At 44.3% G+C, this 20,560-nt stretch overlaps 2 protein-coding genes across 2 annotated transcripts in view; one reads left to right on the top strand and one right to left on the bottom strand.

The window, feature by feature from the left end:
* LOC138267920 (cadherin-1-like) overlaps positions 1-5,028 on the top strand; it is a 165,113-nt gene extending 160,085 nt beyond the window's left edge. The window contains exon 8 of the mRNA XM_069217189.1: positions 4,728-5,028. Coding sequence (XP_069073290.1) covers positions 4,728-4,817 — 90 coding nt within the window. The 3' untranslated portion in view covers positions 4,818-5,028. The remainder of the gene's footprint in view (positions 1-4,727) is intronic.
* Positions 5,029-5,817: 789 nt separating this feature from the next.
* The window catches only part of GAS8 (growth arrest specific 8), a 119,851-nt gene continuing 105,108 nt past the window's right edge, over positions 5,818-20,560 (bottom strand). The window contains exon 11 of the mRNA XM_069217188.1: positions 5,818-6,190. Within this exon, the coding sequence (XP_069073289.1) occupies positions 6,041-6,190 (150 nt within the window). The 3' untranslated portion in view covers positions 5,818-6,040. The remainder of the gene's footprint in view (positions 6,191-20,560) is intronic.

Genomic DNA, 20,560 nt, shown 5'->3' with positions numbered 1-20,560 from the left:
CTTCGGAAACCATCCTTTCGGATATCCTACACCTTCTCAATCCTGGAGATTTTATGACAAAAATGGATCTCCAGGATGCTTATTTCCACATACCAATACATCAAAAACATCGCAAGTATCTCAACTTTACTGTGGCCGGTGCCCATTATCAATTCAAAGTTCTCACATTCGGTCTAAAGTCAGCTGCATGGAATTTTCACAAAATGTCTTGCCCCAGTCGCAGGTTTTCTCCACAACAGGGGTTTTCAGGTGTTTCCATACCTGGACGACTGGCTCATAAAAGTTCCTTCTTCACTACTAGCATCCAGGGTTACAAACGCTTTCCTGAAATTATTTCGCAGTTTGGGGCTAACAGTAAACCTACAGAAGTCAGTCATCCTTACCTCACGCAGGAGAGTCTTCTTGTGTGCAGAACTAGACACCATCAAAAACAAGGCATGCCTCACCCCAGCACGGCAGCAGAAACTAACCAACTTGGCTGTCTGTATTCCAGAAAAAAGCTGGTTTCAGTAAGACTGTTCAAGTCGCTTCTAGGCATGATTTCCTCAGCCATCGTCCTAGTTCATCTAGCAAGATTGAGAATGAGACCTTTACAAAAGGAGTTACAGCTCCAATGGACCCAGTCGCAAGGATCCTTCGACGACTTGTATAAGTGTTACACCAAGAATTCGGCAGGCTTTTGCGATGGTGGTCTCAGACCAACCATTTTTCCAAGGGCTTACTTTTTTAACGCTAATAGCAGATTTTATCACGCACTCCTTTACGCAGCATTACTGTTTGGAGTTGTCGCAGAGGAACTGACTCTAGTTGGACAAGCTGTCTTACGTCATCTCTTTCACTAAGGTGAGACCTTTCCTTTATTATGTAGAAACTATTCTATATGCAATAGTCTATAATTGCTATGCAATATAGTTTGAGATACTGATATATATATATTTAAGGTATATATATATTTGTTTTAGGCTCATAATACAAGATTTATGAGCTGGTTATTTGGTAATATGTTTTAGAGGATTTCTCTGCTCGCACCCTCCATCCACTGCGGGCATGACGTTTATTAAGAGTACGGCTGGCTATTCAGATTCAAGCATTTGAATTTATGAAAGATCCAATACTGGATAAGAAAACAAGTTACTTACCTGTAACTACAATTATCCAGTATTGGTATCTTTCATAAATTCACATGCGACCCACCCTCCTCCCCTTAGACGCTCGCATTTCCTCTCAGGTCATAATCTTTTTCACTCTTGTGCTAGAAAATCTGAGGGAAAGAGCTTCTCTGGAGAGTGTTCTAGAGGGTGCTGGTGCCTGATTGGCCAGAAGCCAGGTTTTGGTCCTTTCACAAAAAGACTTAGATAGGCTATACGAGTGAATTGTGTTACCATTATAGCCTATAGAGAAAAAAAAAATGTTAATTATTGCTTTTTATTTACTGTGGGACTCCCACTTCGACGACGGGGATGATTCAAGCATGTGAATTTATGAAAGATACCAATACTGGATAACTGTAGTTACTGGTAACTTGTTTTCTTATTCGGGCTACCGGATTAATTAGGATAAAACTGTATTGTTTGCCCCACAGTAAGATACACCTATTCACTCCCTTCCAAATCATCTGCAATGTACACGTGAGGGATTCAAGTATCTTGAGATATATATATATATATATATATATATACATGCCACATAGTGCAGACCTCTCCTATGCTAATATCTTGGGGAAGGTGATGAGAGCCTATTGAACCGACTTGGAACACTGGAGAGGTCTCCCTCTCACACTGATAGGGTGTGTAGCCATGTTTAAAATGATCCCTCTCCCGAAGTTGTTTTATGTCTTACAGAATACATATTACCAGATCTCCCCCCCCCCCCCCTCTTCCCCCCCAGGATTCTTCCAGACCCTGTCACAAGACATGCATCTCTTTCTAAGGGAGGGGAAACACCCTAGAATATCCCTCAAAACTTTACAGCGTAATCAGTATAATGGGGGCTTATGTCTCCAGGATCTTGAGGCGTACTACTGTGCAGCTCACTTGATTAATATTAGTGACTGGATGTTTGCCCCTGGGGACCGCCCAGTGGAAAGGAAAATCCGGCTTGCAGTACTCTTCTATAAGGGAAGCCCTTACGGCCTACTGAAAATGTCCTTCAGAAACCTCTTTTTTCAAAATCCTAGTCAAAGATTTTCTAGAAGGTTTGAAAAAGGTTTTCCCTCCCATTAGGCATTCATCACTTCCCTGGGAGCTTAATATTGTACTCTCTCATCTAATGCACGATCCTTATGAACCTATTCACAAAGCATCCCTGCAACACCTTTCCTGGAAAACAGCTTTCCTTGTAGCTATAACATCGGCTTGCAGGGTTAGCGAAATCCAGACACTTTGTTATCACAAAACACATTCCGTCTTCCACTCCAACAAAGTAGTTATGAGAACTCATCCGAAATTCCTCCCTAAGGTTATTTCAAATTTTCACATTAATCAGACCATATCTCTTCCAACATTTTTTCAGAATCCCTGTACTCCAGCGGAAAGGTCTCTCCACTTAGATTAGACACGAGACAAACGTAGGTCGAACCAACTATTTATTAACTATGGCCCAGTCCGTACGGGTTTGGACCCTTCTAAACAGTCCATTTACTGAAGGATTGTTTCTTGCATCCTCCTACGTTATCAAAAGACTAATAAACACTTTCAGCTAAGCCTAGAGCACATTCATCTAGAGGTAAAGCGGCTACAACTACTTATTAAAGAAATATCCCTACCCTTGAGATTTGTAAAGCAGCCACCTGGAGATCTGTCCACACATTTACCAAGCACTACTGCTTGGATTCAGATGCCAAAGCAGACGCTCAAGTAGGGCTGGCCTCCCGTGGGAATCTCTTTGCTTGAAATTGAATGTTTTTTTTGTCCTCTCCACCGCCATAAGCAGGGAAGGGCTTGCTACTCTATTCAGTGCTAATGAATATAAATGGAAATCCCCTGCGAGAGAAGGAACAGTATCTTACCTGTAACTCCAGTTCTCTTGTAGGGGAAGTTCTATTACAGTCATAAGCAACCCTCCCTCCTCCCCGGTGGATAGGACATAAAATGTATAAATTCTCTAAAGTATCATCATGCATGTCTCCTTAAAAAAAGAACTGAAGCAACTGTCACCTGCTCAGCATGATGGGGTACTGGTGGTCTCTGGCTTCTTAAAGGCACAGACTCGATTTTAACTCATATAGTGGCAGCCTATGTGGCTAAACTGTCCTGGCCTGCTTCATCTCTCCGTTACCTCAAAAAAGGGTTTGTGAAAGACATTTATGCTATTATTTTTTTACTAAAACACCAACAAATTATATACACATGTAATCTCATGACCCCTTTTTTTAATTAAAGATGAAGGATTGGGCCATCGTAGCCTGCTCCTATTGGCTGCATAATGACTTTCTCTCATAAGTGACACTGCAGGCCTTACAGAAGAAAGGCGTACATCTCTACTTAAGAAAATATATTGTAAAGAAGTGCTCTGGGGTCCCCGTACGTGGGCGGGACTGTTCAGTGCTTATGACTATAATGGAAATTCCCCTGCGAGAGAACTGGGGTTACAGGTAAGAAACTGCTCCTTTGTGAACATTTGCCAAGTTACTCTGTGTCTTGCATGACACCTATATTTAGTTTTGCCTGTATAGTAAAAAAACAAAAAAACACTGCAGTCTGGTGCTTGTAGTCCTGCTGTTCTAATTACAAATTAAACATACTCTCTGGACATTTTATCAAGTCAGAATTTATAGAGCGCACTATCCACCCATAAGGGTCTCAAGCTGCTTGGGGGAGGGGGGATGATTGGGGGGAGGGGGTTGGTCCCTTGTGCTTTAGTCAAAAAAATAAGAGACTTTCCAAACATGTTGCCATAAAAAACATACTAAAAGAGACTAGAGGTTGAAATTGAGAAAAGCGACCCAGAACAGGCAAAATGTTATAGAAACCACACAACAAACTGCATACTTTAGCACAAGCATATACTAAACAAACTCTGACGCATGCAAGCACACATACAAAGACGTATACACACAGGCCCAAGCACACATACAGAGACATATACATGCAGTCCCCGGCATGCAAACAGACAGACAAACGCACACACACAAAAAACTTACCTCTGGCAGTCCTCTTCAAGCTTGCATGCTTTTAAACTGCACGTCTCACAGTTTCCCACTCTTCCGTCTCCTACCTCAGCACACACCAGAGCCAGTTCAATGAGCTTCTGCCCGATCAGAAGCCAGGATAGAGTTTGAGGTAGACCCTTTTCCTCTATGCTGACTTCTGCCAGGGTAAGAGCACGTATGATTGACAAGCCCTGAAGCTCCATTATTTGACATGCTGCACTGCGTGGCGCAGGTGCCGCATGCCACATATGTATTTTGACTCTGTGAGGCTGGGCTATAACATCCCCTACTTGACACATGCACAACAAGGGTAGTGGAGTCCCGTTTCTACTGCGAACCTGACGTTACAGCTTTTACTTACAAACAAACGATCAGTGAAATTGTTTTCGTGTAAAAAGTTAAAGCAGTTGATGGCAGAGCAAGGAGGAACTGCTTCTGGCCTGCAGGCGTATATATTTCAGCCCCTGTCCCCTGCAAAAGAACGTGGTAGTATAACTGCAATAATACACAAGCACTGGGAAGAGATTAGAAACGGAATCTTTTGCACAAATTAAATTGCCTTCATTTCTTTTTTTAGGTTGTCTTCACCATTTTGGATCCAGGTCAGAAATACCACATCCCCCTTTTGCTGAGCCCGTTTTCGTACACGACGTACAGAGGAAGCTAAGGAACTTGGGACTGCAGTCGCGCCCCAGCATCTTCTCCACTGTGTGCAAGTTTCTCATCACCCTACAACACTTGCATATATCCAAACCCTGTCCTTGGTGCCAAAGCTTGCCTGTAGAATATTACTGCACACAGAACAGGAACGTTGTATCACAAGTCCTGTAATACTGGTTTTGTAATGCTTATTAAAATGCTCCCTGATTTATTTTGCAGAGGAATGTCTCTTATTGACTAATTGAGTGGGGAGTGAAGGAAAGTAGATGTTATTACGCACAAGGTATGTTATTAGCTTAGCACCTAGCGTTCAATTCTGAGACACACTCATTCAGAACAGTTTACTGGTGGGTTACATCTAGTATTAAATTGGCATGTGTAAGATGAAACTCTTTCAACCAATGGTGTCCCAAAAATCTAAAAGATGAAGCTGTAAAGTGTTAATGCAACTTCGCATCAACCAAACCACCTCACACCAAAGTGAGGGAAAAAAGCCAGACCTAGCTGGTTCTGTACATTAACTCTTGCTTTTTTGATGAACGAGTCAACTCAATGACTTTAGCTGGACCATATAAAATTGTTCTTCTGACTACATTACATATTTCATAATTACCCCTACAAATCTAAATTGCTTTTGCTGGGTTGTAGTTGAGGTGGTGTCAGTGTCTGTGTGATTTTAATTTTTAGTCACATTACCTTAGGGATTTGTTGCAGCATTGATGGCCGTTAAAAGATTGATGGCCCTTTTCTCCCAGGCCATCTGTGTAAAGTGTTTTTCAATATCGAGAGGCTTCAATAAAATGCACTGCCTGAAATGATGGCAGTCTACAGATTACACAATGGCATGTAGCATGGGGTAGGCAACTAAGAGGTTTGATGATCCACTACTAAGAAATTTTTTTAATGTGAGAGTGTTTTGTGAAATGTTTATCCCTACAAAGCCTGTAAAGTGGTAGCTAGAGAGGTCTTGCTGATTTCAAGGGCTTATCCGATACAAAATAATCCAATTTACAATTAAAATACTTTTTAATAAGGTAGTTTTAGAAATAGTCACATCCGTTTTCAAGGAATAAAAGTAACTTTTCCCTCCTTTCTACTGTAGTCCATCTCTCACAAAGGTAGTTAAAGTGCAGTAGCGAGATATATATATTGATTTATGTACACAATTTTTAGTGAAGTCGATAAGGCAATGTTTTAGTGTACAGCACTATTGTAAGACAAGGATTTTCACTACGTGGGGACAGAAACAAGTCCAGCAGTGCCTTGGCCGAAGGCTTGTCCTGCCACCATGCTTTCCAACGGCTTGAATCCCAGCTCCTCCACGGGGATCCCAAACGCTCGCAGCTTTGCCTCATATGTTCGCAGCAAATCATTATGAGCCTGGTAAGAAACAAGGAGCATTGAATTAGTCTTTTTCTCACTCCCATTGAGAGTGCTCAACAGAGTGATCAGAACATGGCAGATGTATTTTCACGTCCATGAATTAGCAGATATGTTTTGAAAACCAGACATTAAAAAAGAGATAGGCCTAGTCCAAAATCCCAACTTACTAAGCATGCGTATTGTAAACAAGACGGAGATTCTTCTGTGACAGAATATTCCTATTTTAGATGTTTGGGGCCCATATCACATAGGCATTTTGGAGTATGTAAAGTAGTACTGTTTAGGTACTCGTATATGCCTTTGTGAATTGGCCCCCCAAAAATCTAGAGTGGGAATAAAATGTGAATATTTAGCGAGTATTCATACAAAATTATTACAAAAAAGAAAGGACTGTGCCCTCTTTGCACTTTTACGAATGGAGAGTTGGAGTTTTCGGGGTCAAATCACAATACGTAAGAGTCCTATTTAGGAAAACTTCCGATACTCGTAAATGCTTTTGTTAACAGGCCTCATAGTGACTGGGAAATAGTGTACAATAATACAAACAACAAACCTTTCTTTCAGCACTACTTTATTCATGGTTAACCTTCTGGTTAGCCCTTTTTTATTCAGTGCGCTGTACCTTCGCTGCTTTGCAGACCCTTTATAAGATTCAAGGCATCCATATGAAGACTAAAGAAACCTACTCCTAAAATGTGAAGTGCAGAAAACTTAGTTCTGTTAGCAGAAGCCACCCCTCCCAATTGCTTGCCTCGTTTTTGATACAACTTTAACTGAAGTGCATTGGGTTCCTACTAACCAAGTCCCCAGTGCCAGTGTTTCTTCCCCAAAGCAAGACACCCGGTCACTTCATCCCCAAGTGGCCAGGCCCTTTAGCACCTCTGCAAGTCCCTAGAAAATGGTACCTCTGGAGCCTAGGTACTAAAGAGGGTCCCTAAGAGCGGCAACATAACTTGTGCCACTCTGAGGGACCCAGCACCAAACTCATGCAAACTGCCACGGCAGGTTACGTGACAAGGCAAAAAGTGAAAACACAACTAGCACACAATAGTGGTCCAGGTTCACCCTTACAGCAGGCCTTACAGCCCTAAGGCAGGGTGCATTATATTACAGTTGAGGGCATATATGCATGAGCAAATATGTCCCTACTATATATTTGTTGATTCTTAGACATAGGCCCTCATTACAACTTTGGCGTTCTTTTTACAATACCGCCAAAGCCGCGGGCGCCGAAAGACGGCCAGTGCTGGTGGTCTTAAGACCGCCACATTAAGACTGCTGTCAGATTTCCGCCCGAAATCGGGCAGAAATCCAACAGCAGTCGTGCTGGCGCTCGGCGGGAAAGAGGTGGTTTCATTGCTGGCACCGCTACACCAAAAGGATGCCGCAAACCATATTATGACCCGTAATATGGTGTGGCTGTGTCCTGATGGCGGGGCGCTGGTGACGGTGGAAGCACCGGGACCTGTCCCCTCCCGGACAACCTCCTTGAAGGACGAGGACAGTGCTCTCTGGAGGTCAGGAACAAAGCCTGCTCTGGCAGGCGTGTTATACACTCCTCGCAATAGGATGACCGGTAAATCTGCATTCCAAAGCAGGAAGATTCAAAGGAGCCCACTGCCTTTGGTATGCAGATCTGGCTCTCCTCAGGGGGAGATTTGACACCACTCGCCCCCGGGCCCATTTGGCACCTGCACAGGCAAGAAAATTAGCTTTGCAGGAGGCATGTTGCATTTGCAGGCTGTACACACCCCTATGGTGACCAGCCTGAAGTGAATACAGCCATAGAAATTCCGCCATCTTGTGTGTGGTGGAATTAGGAACTCTGGAACATGGTGATGCTCTCTCCCCAAACGAAGTGGTCATCTAGGGGGTGTAGTGTCCCCCAAGGGCAAGGAGCCCATTGGCTACTACCCTTCACTCCCCTTAATGCCTCCTAAAGTGATTATTTAGGAGACCCCATGATACCAGGAAAACAGATCTTCGCTGGGCACAGAAGAAGAAGTGGACAAGAAGCCTGCTGACTAAGAAGCATGACAACTTGGTGCTAAGCCCGCCTGCTGCCCCCGACCCTTGTGGACCTGTCCTGCCGCTGCAGCCTCAAAGAAACCAGGAGAGCTGCCAGTGCTTCGCAAATCGCCGAGAACTTCCTTGGAGCAGAGGAGCTTCTTCGCTGTAGCTGCAGGCAACCAAAGAAGAACTGTGAGGACCCAGGGCCGGACATCACAACTGCACACCTGAGCTGCATAGCCCGAGCTGAAGTGTGCCAACGGTGTGAACCTGGTCCCCAAGCCCTCCAGAGATGAAGCCCACCTTGAGCTCGCCCACTGTGGACTTCCTGATGGCGCTTGCTGCCTCTGCCTGCAGGTCCCCCACAACTGTGACCGCCTCTGGTGACAGAGATCCAACAGTCCACTTCATCTGGGCACCTGGTCGCCGCAGACCGAGGAGAAAAGGACCACTGGTGTCCATATGTCCCCCAGGCTTGTGAGATCCGAGCTCACTTGTTGGTTCAGCTGGACTGGACCCCCAGTCCACACCTGCAGTCTGTTTCTGCGAGCCTCCTCTATAGTGACTGCCCCTGGTGACGGAAACCTGATGTTCCAAGACACCTCCATACCTGGCCGCCCCAGAAGGAGGAGAAGAGGACCACTGGTGTCCCTACATCCCCAAGCATCGCAAGAACTGAACTCCAATTTGGTGGTTCATCAGGACTAGACTCTCAGTCCACCCCTGCAGCATCTTTGTGACCGGACAGATCCCCACTGACTTACACGGAGCACCCGATGCTGAACTGCACCACTAGTGCCAGCCGCCGCAGTGCCACCTGAGGTGACTTTCTGGTCTGGCCTTGGACCCTGCCCTCTGCTATCCTTAAGTCTAGAAGATTGGTCCTGTAAGGTGCTGTGAAGTACTTTTTGCCCTGTATGTTTTCTCTTCCATAGAGTAACATTGCAGCTAAAGAAGAATACACTGTCGACGTTTGAAAACTCTAAAAATTCCTATCTCATAAAATATTTGGTGATCTTGGTATCTAAGTTTATATAAAAGCATTTGTTATTTTTATAAATTGGTGTCGGATCTCTTTATTGAATGTGTCTCTCACTTACTCCCTATATGTGTGTGCATTACATGCTTAGCACTACCCTCTGTTATGCCTAACTGCTCGCCTACACTACCACAAAAGAGAGCATTTGGGGTGTCATGTGTGCCTCTGTCATTCCTCTGGGGTTTGCTTGAACTCTTTACACAGAGTACCTCAATTTGGTCCACTATATAAAGTGCCAGCTTATTACATGCAGTGCACCAGAAAGCCTGAAATAGGGAAAGGCACCCTACTCTTGTACACAAAATGGTTCTCCAGCAGAGCCTTTTGAGCATTATCCAATCTTCAGATGAGAGACAAGTAACTGTCAACAATCTTTCTGGGTGTTGGCAGCTTATGTACCAAGAATACTTTGTTCCATCACTAAGCAAGTTCCATAGTTAGTGGCTAAAAACAAGAGTTTTTGCATAGAGATCAGAACTATGACTTGTGTGATAATTATCACAGCCTAGGAGTGTTCTTTCTCTGGTGGATTTTGATAGGTCAAACCTGAAATGTATATGGAGAAAAGACCTAGGGAAAAAAAGACAAAACATGGAAATCTGAGAGGGACTTCTAGCCACTGATCCTTACCTTAGAATACCCCCCAGGTGCCTGACTGGATCCAGAAAATCTTGCTCAGTACCTCTACATGGTGACAGTTGACGTCCTTTGGCTTCACATCAGCAGCATCGTCTGTGCCAGAAGTGACATGTGCAGTGTCTACATTGGGGTCACTGCAGCTTGCTATCAGTTCTTTTCCTTCTGCACCATCAGCGCAGATCTGGAAAGAGCTACCTCAGTCCATTTTTTGGACTATTTTTTAAACGTTTAGTCAACCTTTTTTGAGCTTGTCTCCCAGTGTGCTTAGGGATGTCCCCTAAAAACCTGAGGGGTTTAAACCCTATGGTTCCTGTCACAGTGATGTCTGTGAACGGATTGTTCCACCCAGGGTGACCCTTGCAAGTCCTTAGTGGCTGCACACTGGTAGATCAGCATTCTGTCATGCTCTGTGCTTCTGGTGCAGAAATGTCAAAAAGAAAACTTATGCCCACTGGGGTGGTGCCTTTATAGGCACCGCACCCCTCACTTCCAGCGCTGATGTTGTGGAGCCATCCAACACCACCTACCGGGCATGCTTGGGCACTGCTCAAGATTTTTAGATCCAGTCTGACGCCTGTAGAATATTTTAAGGAAAGACATCTGCACCTAGATAGAATCTCTACCAGATAAGGCATTACCAAAGGTAAGTAACCTGTCCTTCAGATTGTTAAATATTGATATGTTATGTTAAGCCTCTTTTCCATACTGAAAACTTGTAGTAGGAGGTATTGGATCACACCTTAAACCGAGGCAATGGTCTTTACAGCGGGTGGTACACACATGATACTATTCTGCATAACTTAGAATAGGTGCTTAAGTGTCTCTGGTGTTATAGGAGAGGCAGCTATAGTGTGGATCTCCCTGCAAGCAAAGTAGTGAGGCTAATATCACAACCTAACAGGAGAAAATACTTTTGAAAGCCAATCTGAACCTGAGCTGAAACTTTCACACCTGCAGGGGAATATTATTCCAGCTACTGGGTCCCAAAAACCTGACAAACTCCCTAATAAGCATGTTACTCATTTCGTCACATGCAGAGGAACATTCAGATGAATGTCATTTTTTAGAAAAAAGGAATCATGATTCATCAACATCACATTGTAAAAGCAGCAGTATTGGCAACAATTCTTTGCATACTCTAGGAGAGTCTGTAGGTCTTTTTCTCTGTTCCAGTGTGCCACAGAGTGGGTGGGGCAGGCAGTGGGGTAAAGCGCACACAGAAAAAGGATTGCGTAATTTTATCGCAGAGGTTTCACAGAAGAGACCTTGAAAACCCTGAACACTAATATTCAAAACTCTCAAAAATTTACTGTGCCTCAGTTTTGCCGTTAGAGCACCAGTATAGGTACCATGACCACATCCTACATTTAGGACTGATTCTACCCAGATCACTCTGTCTTCCGTCTGTTGGATCTACAAATCCATTGATTTCATTGAGGACTTCATTCCAGTCCCTCTGCTTTCCATACTCGCAAGTCAGGATTCTACTGCTGGCATTGTTTTTTCTATCGCGTCCAACTTTTTTTTAAGATGATGTACAGACCAACTATCATTTCCTGTGGCCATCAACAATAACTATGATGGGCATTTTGTCCCTACTTTCTTATCTGCTCCTTCTTCCTGCGCATGTGAGGCTTGAAGAAGTTGCATTTTTTAACATCCTTTTTAGGTCTCACAATCTGTAGGCACGACCTACTGTTTCCAATACATAACATATGCTTTGAATGGGCTTTGGGTCAGCCCCTTACTCATGATTGGCTGGCTTTGTTGCCTATCTCAGATGTCTGATTTTGGTTTTGATGGATACTTGTATCTGCAGCTCCCTCACCTATAGAATGCTCCCCAGTGCCAGGCAGGATCTGGAGATTCTTTCCACGAATGGTCTCCAGGCACTGGTAAATGGCAAAGTATGTCTCCACAGTGATAGCATAGTGCCCTGGAAAAGATGGAACAGAGCCACCTATGAGCACCAACCATGTTCACTGACATCAATCAGTACCTTTCTTTCCACACCATTTGACGGGGATCCAGAACTCTACTCTCAGTTTTGTCAGTTTTTCAACAACTCAAAAAAACTTTTCATGAAAGCAACCGAATTCAAGCTGTGCCACAACTGCAGGATACAGATGCCAGTCAGTGTGCTTATGGTGCATGGACGCTGGTCGCAACATGAAGTAGTGCAATAGGTTCACCCATGTGCACTCTAAGGCAATCGGAGCAAGAGGTGAACCTTTACGTTACCATGCATAAGAAGAAATCACATTGAAACAGAGGTCCTGGTCAAGCTCCAAGTCATGGGGTCATTCCTGGTAGTAAGACTGGGCCAGGGCAAAATCCTGTTCCCTCTGAAGGTCTCCGGCAAGTCGAAAACACACCATGAGCACAGAAAAGCCAAGCAGAACTCGTCCCCATTTTGCCACTCTAAGTCTGGTGAGAATTCACAAGGGTATCGCTCAAAAGGTCCAGCATCTTCCGACTCTGAGCTGGTCCCATATCTGTTCCCAGCACGCCTTAAATTTTCCATACTGTCATAGCCCCTACAATAAATGGAGGCCTTCAAGGACGCAATCCTGGAATTTTTCCAGACACTACAGCTAACTCCAAGCCAAAGAGGGCCCCCGGTTGGACTTCTGCCAGCAGGCCCTGCCCCGATACAGACTGCCTCACCCATACTGAAGGCTGTCCATACTTACACTCCAGCCACAGGGTACATACTGTTCCTTCTGTGCCTCACCACATGCCTAATCTTTCTGCACCATCTGGCCCACCAGTGGAAGAAGAGCGCCTCTTATGTTTTAGTAGGGGAAAGAGCAGCCGACTTGCAAGTACCTATTCTTGGAACCAAAGCCAATTTATTGACTGAAATTCTTCAACAAGCCAACAACTTAATCGGAGCCACTCTTAACCATTTAACAAGGCCCTTGCTGAAGCTTTCAAGGCCACACGGTCTAAGCAATGCGCTGCACTCCAGTCAACCCACCTGTGGCAGAACAGCAGAGCCAGCCGTTGGCAACCCATATTTTTTTACGACATTCAACACCCAAAAGTCTTTTTGGTGCAGGCATCTACAAAGAAAGTTAATCCAAAATCTTTTTCTTCAGATTACACCCCGATAGGGAGTTGAAACGTTCAATGCCTTTGGCAAGAAAATGATTTCCTTCGCTAGCCTGGATTTATGCTTTTTGAATGAAGTGTGCCTTCTGGTACACTTGGGTCATTCGCAGAAAGATTTTACTGGCCATTCTGGAGGATATGAGGAACTCCCTGACCCAAACGATCCAAGCCGGACAAGATGCAGCACAATGTGTTGCAGGCAGCCCTGGACAACAACGACTGCATAGACCTGCTGTTGGCACCAGTGTAATGCTTAGACCAGCCTAGAAGCGATAAACCGAGATTCCTGGGTATGTCCAAGCATCCCTTATGACCATGTTCTTCGATGGAACTAGAGTGTTCAGCCAGAAGGCTGACTCTGCATGAGTGATGCAAAGATAGTTGCACCACAGGTCGATTCTTAGGTTATTGTCCCCTGCCAGACAATTCCATCACCAGTGCAGGAAGTTAAGGCACTATTGAAGAGGCCAAATTTACTAGCATTGTCAACTTTCCCAGCCAGTGCAACATGAGACTCAGAGCAGAGGGCTGCTTGCAGTAAGCCATTCAGTGCAGCATTGACAGCAATCTATCATTCCTTCCTCTCGTACAGCAGCTGTTGATTTGCCCTTTCAGGCCCATGATCAGCTGGTGGGAAGCAGCTTATGGTATGATATTTGCTCCCTGACTGGAAATCCACATCAGACAGATGGGTTTTACAGACTGTTTTAAAGGGGCTATGCCCTGCCTTTCATTCCATCCCTACCGCCTACTATCCCTACATCAGGCTGATTTTCAGCTGTACACACCTCTATCTTGATGCAAGAAGTCCATCTCCTGCTGGCCAAACGTGCCATTTATCTGGTGCCGAACTCGGGGGATGGTAGAAAGGTGTGCTATTCATGCTACTTCCTCATGAAGAATTAAGCCAGAGGTTTTAGGCCAATACTGCCCCCAGCGCCATTGACTGCCTTTCTGAACAAGGAAAATGTTGAAATGCTCACACTAGCTCACATACTCTTTTTCAAGTCTAGGGGACTGAATACTGTACCTGGACTTGCAGAACACATATTTTCATAACCTGGCCGGCAGTCTCACAGATCCTACCTGCTGTTCACTGTGCTATTTGAACACTTCCAGTTTTCCATGCTACAATTTAGACTTATGTCAGCTCTTCGGGTGTTCACAAAAGTGACGGCGGTGGTCACAGCTCCTCTTCAGAGGTCAACGGATATATATCTTCCCATATCTAGACTGGCTGCAAAGCAAACTTGCAGCAGTCAGTCACAGACCACCTCCAGACAATGGCTGGGCCCTTGATGTCCTTAGGGAAGTCTCACCTGCCCCCAAGCAAAGGATTTCTTTCCCAGGGGCTATCCTGGACACAGTAGTGTTCAAGGCCATTGATTCTAGGATATCGAAATCTGATCCTAATGTTTCAAACTCAATCCCGGGTCTAGGTAAGGCTTCTTGGACTCCTGTCACGTACATCCTCCTCATCCTGTACACCAGACGGCACATGTGAGTCCTGCAATGGAACCTAAGGTTTCAATGGGCCCAGCACCGTGGTTGCCTGTCTGACTGTCCAGATCTCACAAGAAATGGTTTAAGACCTCATTGGTGGCTGACAAGAGCCAACCTGACAACCAGCAGGCAATTTTTCCTTCACCAGTCAGATCTCTTAGTTGTAATGGATGCAATGTTACTGGGTTAGGGAGGCCATATGGGAAGGTGGAGGATCAGGGGACTGTTGTCTCCAGCAGAGAGCCAGCTTCATATCAGACTTTGGGAGGTTTGGGCAATCCGCCATGCCCTTTCTATTAACAATCAAGGAAAGGCTGTTATGGATCCAAACAGACAACTCAACTACCATGTGGTAGTGCACAAGTAGAGTGGGGTCCTATATCCTGTGTCTGGAGACTCTACGTTTCATTAGTTGGCTGGATCAGCATCACAACTTTTTAGTAACCAGCCATAGAGCGGGGCACCTAAACGCCAGAGCAGACAAGCTGAGCAGACACTGGATGGCGAACTATATGTGGTATCTTCATTCCAGGGTGGCACAGGGCCTCTTTGATCAATGAAGCATGCTCTGGTTAGATGGTTACCACTCTCGCCTGCCTATATTACATGCCTCTATTACATGAGCCCACCCGGGCTGAAAAGATCACACCACCTCTGATTCAGTCAGTTATCACAGGCATCCATAAAGGAGCCATCCAGCAGTTGCAAGATATAGAAATATGTTGGTGCTTCCCCTGGGGACTCACAGGGCGCCACACTCACCAGTTGTGCCTGAGGCTCGATTCCCAACTCTGTCTGCCAAGAATTATTTTATCTTTTTTGAGGTCTGAAGAGGAGCTTCCCGCTCTCAGCATTCACCTGTAATCACTGGCCACCAAATCATTTGATTACACCATCCAGCTTCAGTTCTGGTGGTTCTCCATTTCCAACCAGGCCATAATCAGTAGAGCCCGATGAACGGCCACAGATACAGAAAATGTTAGCACAGCTCCAGGAGTAACGAAAGAGTGGCCATCACACTTTCCACCAAGCACTACTGCCCCCTTGTGCTGTATCTTTTTTTAGAATTGCTGCAGACAGCATTTTTGTGATTTTTGTCATCCATATTAAAAATAAAATTTTAAAAAACAGCATGGAACGAGAGGTAGCGATCCCTAATGTGTTGTGCTTCTAGACTTAGCTCTATTAGACACAACAGTGAATATCAGAGCACAATAAGGAAATGGCAGTATCTAGTATCTATTACGTACTGTGAAGCACTGATAGCCTGGTGAGAAACTGTAGTGTCGGCTTTAAAAATGTCCTGAAAACCTTTCTTTTTATGCTTTGTAAAATTATCTGCTGTGTCCCAAAACAGGTCTATCAGAATGGCAAATAAGGTCGTAGAAATGGTGGCTGTGACAAAGCGGCAGGAGTATTTTTCCCAAAGGGCTGACATTTCTGTCACTATTAGGAAGATCAATGGGAGAAATTATGAAAACTTCTTTCTTGCAAGTTAAGGCTCCATCCATTACGAGCTCCCTGGTAACTCCTATAAGAGTGCAAACAAAAGCTTATGGCACTCAAAGTTGTTTTTCTCTCACACAAATTTTGCCAGGAAAAGTCTGGTGACATTTATGCATGGCAACTATTTAAAACCTGTGGTAATTAAGTGCACACGCGGTTATGACCACATCTTATGCCTCAGTCCAATCCCCCACCTCAGCATCACCAGATAATACCAAAACACAGAAATACCAAACCCACTGGTAATGGTGTTTCCCCCGACAATAATGATCTACCAAAATAAATATGTAATCAATGAGGCCCTGAAACTATTACTGAATGAACAGATGATCACATCTTAAAAAGAGAGGCACAGTTCAAGAGCCATGTACTTTGTCTTTTGACATGGTTTTAGGAGAAAAATGTCAGTACCCTGCTACCCACACCACACTACCCTTTTTTATTTTCCAGACCTTTGCCTGCTTCCCCCATCCTTGTTAGTAGCACCATTATGCCAGTGCCTTACATACCCTGTAGCTGTCTGGCAAGGATATACAACATTTTATCATCTGTTTGGCCATGATGTAGCACCTTAGCAACGCCATGAGCTTTATGCACAAAGACATGTTGTGCCCAATAACTACATTCCTGTGATGGAGATTTTTAGTTTGAGATGTTCAATCCATATACTATTATTTTCTCTGTCCTAGTTTGGCAAGGACATACCTATGAAAATTATTCTTGCTCTGGTTGGCTAGAGCGAGTTTTCCCAGTTTCAGGTAAGTACTGACCTCCAAAGTTCATCTTGACTTCAGGAAGGACCTCAGCAGCACCTCTGAGAGAGGTTGTTGTGCCATAAATTATTCTTCTCAAACCTGTAATAAAGCCTGAAACCCAGAGGAATTGCCAAATCTGGGACTTGCTTGAAAGATGAAGGTCTATGCTGTTCATTGAATAGAGAGCTGCTCATAGCCTTGAGGACAAGTCAGTGGCTATTGTGAAATCATCCTTTACCCTGTTGCCCCCAATTTGTATTTCTGAAGACATGGTGTAGTCAAAGCCTGCTAATCAAATATCAGTCACATGTGGCTTATTTTAAATAACTGCTCTTATTCCAAAGTTGTTATAAATCTGACTTTAGTAAATCAACTGTCTGACTGTATACTGATTTGGGGTGTAGGAGTGGTGGAAAAATGTTTACCCTCTGCTGCAGCGGAGGCCTATTGATCCTTCAGTTCCCTCATATTGATTACGTTGAACTCTGCTGGTCAGTTGTGAGCTTCTGGACCCTGAAGTTTCTAAACTCCCTTGGATGCCATCTGCCAGCACAACTGGCAATCTGGACATTGTCTTTTGTCAGCTCATGAAATTGTTGAGGACATTTGGGTGGCTACCAACAACTGGACACCAACCAGCTGTATTTTTAGTAGACAGTCCTACCTTTTTTGTATCTGCGTCCAGTCTACTTAAAAATCAAAGCACCCATTTTTCAGTCAACTTTCATGTGGGGGTGGTAATTTCCAAGAGCACTTAAAACAAGGGCTCAGCCTGCTGGACTTTTCTTGACCCTGCTTAAGTATATACTGCTGTTGGTAAAATGTACCTGGGATCTCAGTCTGACGACAGGGAAGAATTCAAACATGTGAATCTATGAACGATCCAATGCTGGAGAAGTGTTGGAACTAATGGAAAGGGTGGAGAGGCAGAGGTTTGTTTGTTTCAATAGCCGTATCTGGCGTTTGATCCTCACTGAGATTTACGTATGTTGAAGATCCTCTAGAGGTTTCCAACTCCACATTTATGATTGACATCTATGTTAAATGTATAGCAGCATTGCATCTAAGTGGTCTGATCACCACCACAGAAGGTGGCAGGACCTTCCTTTTCTTTTGCGTAGATCTTCATTTTAACTGCCCTGTATTTCGCTACCAAATAAGAAACTGTACTTTACTAACAAGTAAATAAAGACCAGTTCTTTCTGTAAAGTACAGCTCTGACTGGACAATGGCCTTTGTGTGTTTTTAATGTGACATCATATATCTAACCCCAAAGCCTATACCTCATGTTAAAGTAAACATTGATTGCTTGTCCCACCTACTCTTGGACTGTCAAGTATAGAAAGGTTCCTAACTAATGACTGGCAGAGCAACATCCCCCAACATGGGGGCACTAATGGTTAACCACTTGCAGCCCCTGTACCCAGAGGAAAGCCCTGAAACATTTCTTGTAGGAACTGGCAAAGCAAGTCTAAGAAAACATCTGCAGTTGGTTATCGTAGCCCTGGATCTACAGGTACAAAGTCTTGCTGAATCTTTCTGTAGTAAAATTGTGAATATGAATAAAGTCTGAACTTCTGGGGCTTTAGTTTCAATGTTTGGCATTCTTGTGCTCTACAGTAAGGTTTATTGAAGGTGATGATGCCATTCAATTGTGCAATCTAACATTTAATAAATTCTTGGCAGTTCGGCTACAAGTTGCTCCAGATCGAAGGGGGGCAGAGACCAGAGGAGGGAGTGCCCCAAGCTGGCTTTAGTGCTGGTGGAGCCTAGTGCAACAGTCTTCTTTCCCCACCCTCCACCCCGCAATATCACAATGTCATGACAGAAAATTGTAGCAGATGTCTCTCTGAAAAAAACACAGATTTGATCATCCATGACAACATGATTGAAGTGATATTCCTTTTATAATGATCCCCTCAACTAAACCTCTTTTACCAAAAGGAAAACATCAAGTTTAAAGAACCCAAAACCAGAACAATCACCTTTTTATCATCTATTCAGGGGCTTTCCTAGTGCACTCACACCCGTCTTGTGTTCAAGCTGAAATGGTGTGAGATAAATAAGCACCTCATTTCCCCACTGGCCACGTCAATGAAGATATACTCTTCAGCTGCCAGGCTGACCACACAGTAGATTATAAGGCAGGCCACATCTCTCCTTCAGAATGCCTGAAATGAGCCTGCACCACGTCTTATTGCTGCTGAATTTCCCTGCTCACAAGTATATGCAGTACCAACACCTTAACTTCTCCAGACTGTATAATCATTTTGAAGGAAGAAAATTAGTTACTTACCTGTAACTGTAGTTCTCCAGTATTGGAATATTTCCTAGATTCACATGCTAGAATCATTCCCTGTCGTCGAGATGGGAGTCCCCGGTGCAAATTACACAAGTAGTGTTGAAATATATTAACAAAAGGGCCCTAGGCCTCTTCAATTTAACAGTCTATGAGAGTCATTTTTAGGAAAAGGACCAAACTTGAGCATCCACCAATCAGACAACACCACCCTCTAGAATCCTGAGAGAAGCTCACCACGGGTGGAAAAAAAGTACAAACCACCCCCGTCGGACCCAGTGTTCATTACGCAACAGCTGCCACCGGACTCCGTAGTGGTTGGTGCCGCAAGAAAAAGAGCAAACTCACAATCATCAGGAGATGCACCACCTCCGGATAAACAGAGTCGCAAATATGACACAGCGGAAAAGAAAGTGGCGTCACAAGCTGACAACCAATGGCGTATTGCAAATTCACAAGCCCTCCTCGCCTGTTACGACCGAGCTCACTGGAATGAAATGAGTGATATCATCCAGCATCTACCTAAAGAGTATCAAAAACGAGTTCAACAGGTGGTAGAGAAAGGGCAAGGGATTTCGAACAATCAAATTCGCTCGGCATTGGATTCCGCTGACACTGCCGCAAGAACTGTGAACACGACAGTCACAATTAGGCGACATGCTTGGTTAAGGGCCTCAGGATTCAAACCTGAGATACAGCAGGCAGTATTGAACATGCTATTTAATCAGCAACAACTGTTTGGGCCACAAGTGGACACAGCCATCGAAAAGATGAAGAAAGACACTGACACGGCCAAAGCCATGGGCGCGCTCTACTCGTCCCAGTATAGAGGGACATTTAGGAAACCGCAATTTAGGGGAGGTTTCAGACAGCAACCTTCAGAGGCATCCACCTCTCATGCAAAACCCACCTACCAATCCCATTATCAGACAGGGGGGTTTTGCAGATCATTCAGGGGACAATTCCCAAGATCAAGGGGAAAGTTTCAGCCTACCAAGCAGGCCACCAAAAACAAACAGTGACCTCACTGTCACCCTTCCCCAACACACATCACCAGTAGGGGGAAGATTAACATTTTACCACAAACATTGGTCAGACATAACCACGGACACATGGGTCCTATCAATTATCTAACATGGTTACTGCATAGAATTCACACATTTCCCTCCAGATATTCCACCAAGAGCGCACAAACTGTTGGCACAACATCTAGACATGTTACAGATAGAGGTACAAGCACTATTAACAAAACAAGCCATAGAACTAGTACCTCACCAACAAAAAGGATCTGGGGTTTATTCCCTATATTTCCTTATTCCCAAAAAGGATAAAAAACACTAAGACCAATCTTAGATCTCAGAACTTTAAACCTTTTCATCAAATCAGAACACTTCCACATGGTCACACTAAAAGATGTAGTCCCCTTACTAAAATACAGAGAATACATGACAACACTGGATCTAAAGGATGCGTATTTCCATATACCCATCCATCCATCTCAC

The sequence above is a fragment of the Pleurodeles waltl genome, chromosome 12, assembly GCF_031143425.1.
Source record: "Pleurodeles waltl isolate 20211129_DDA chromosome 12, aPleWal1.hap1.20221129, whole genome shotgun sequence".
Taxonomy (NCBI): Eukaryota; Metazoa; Chordata; class Amphibia; order Caudata; family Salamandridae; genus Pleurodeles; species Pleurodeles waltl.
Note: the sequence above shows the minus strand (reverse complement) of the source record. Positions and strands in the feature narration are given on the sequence as shown.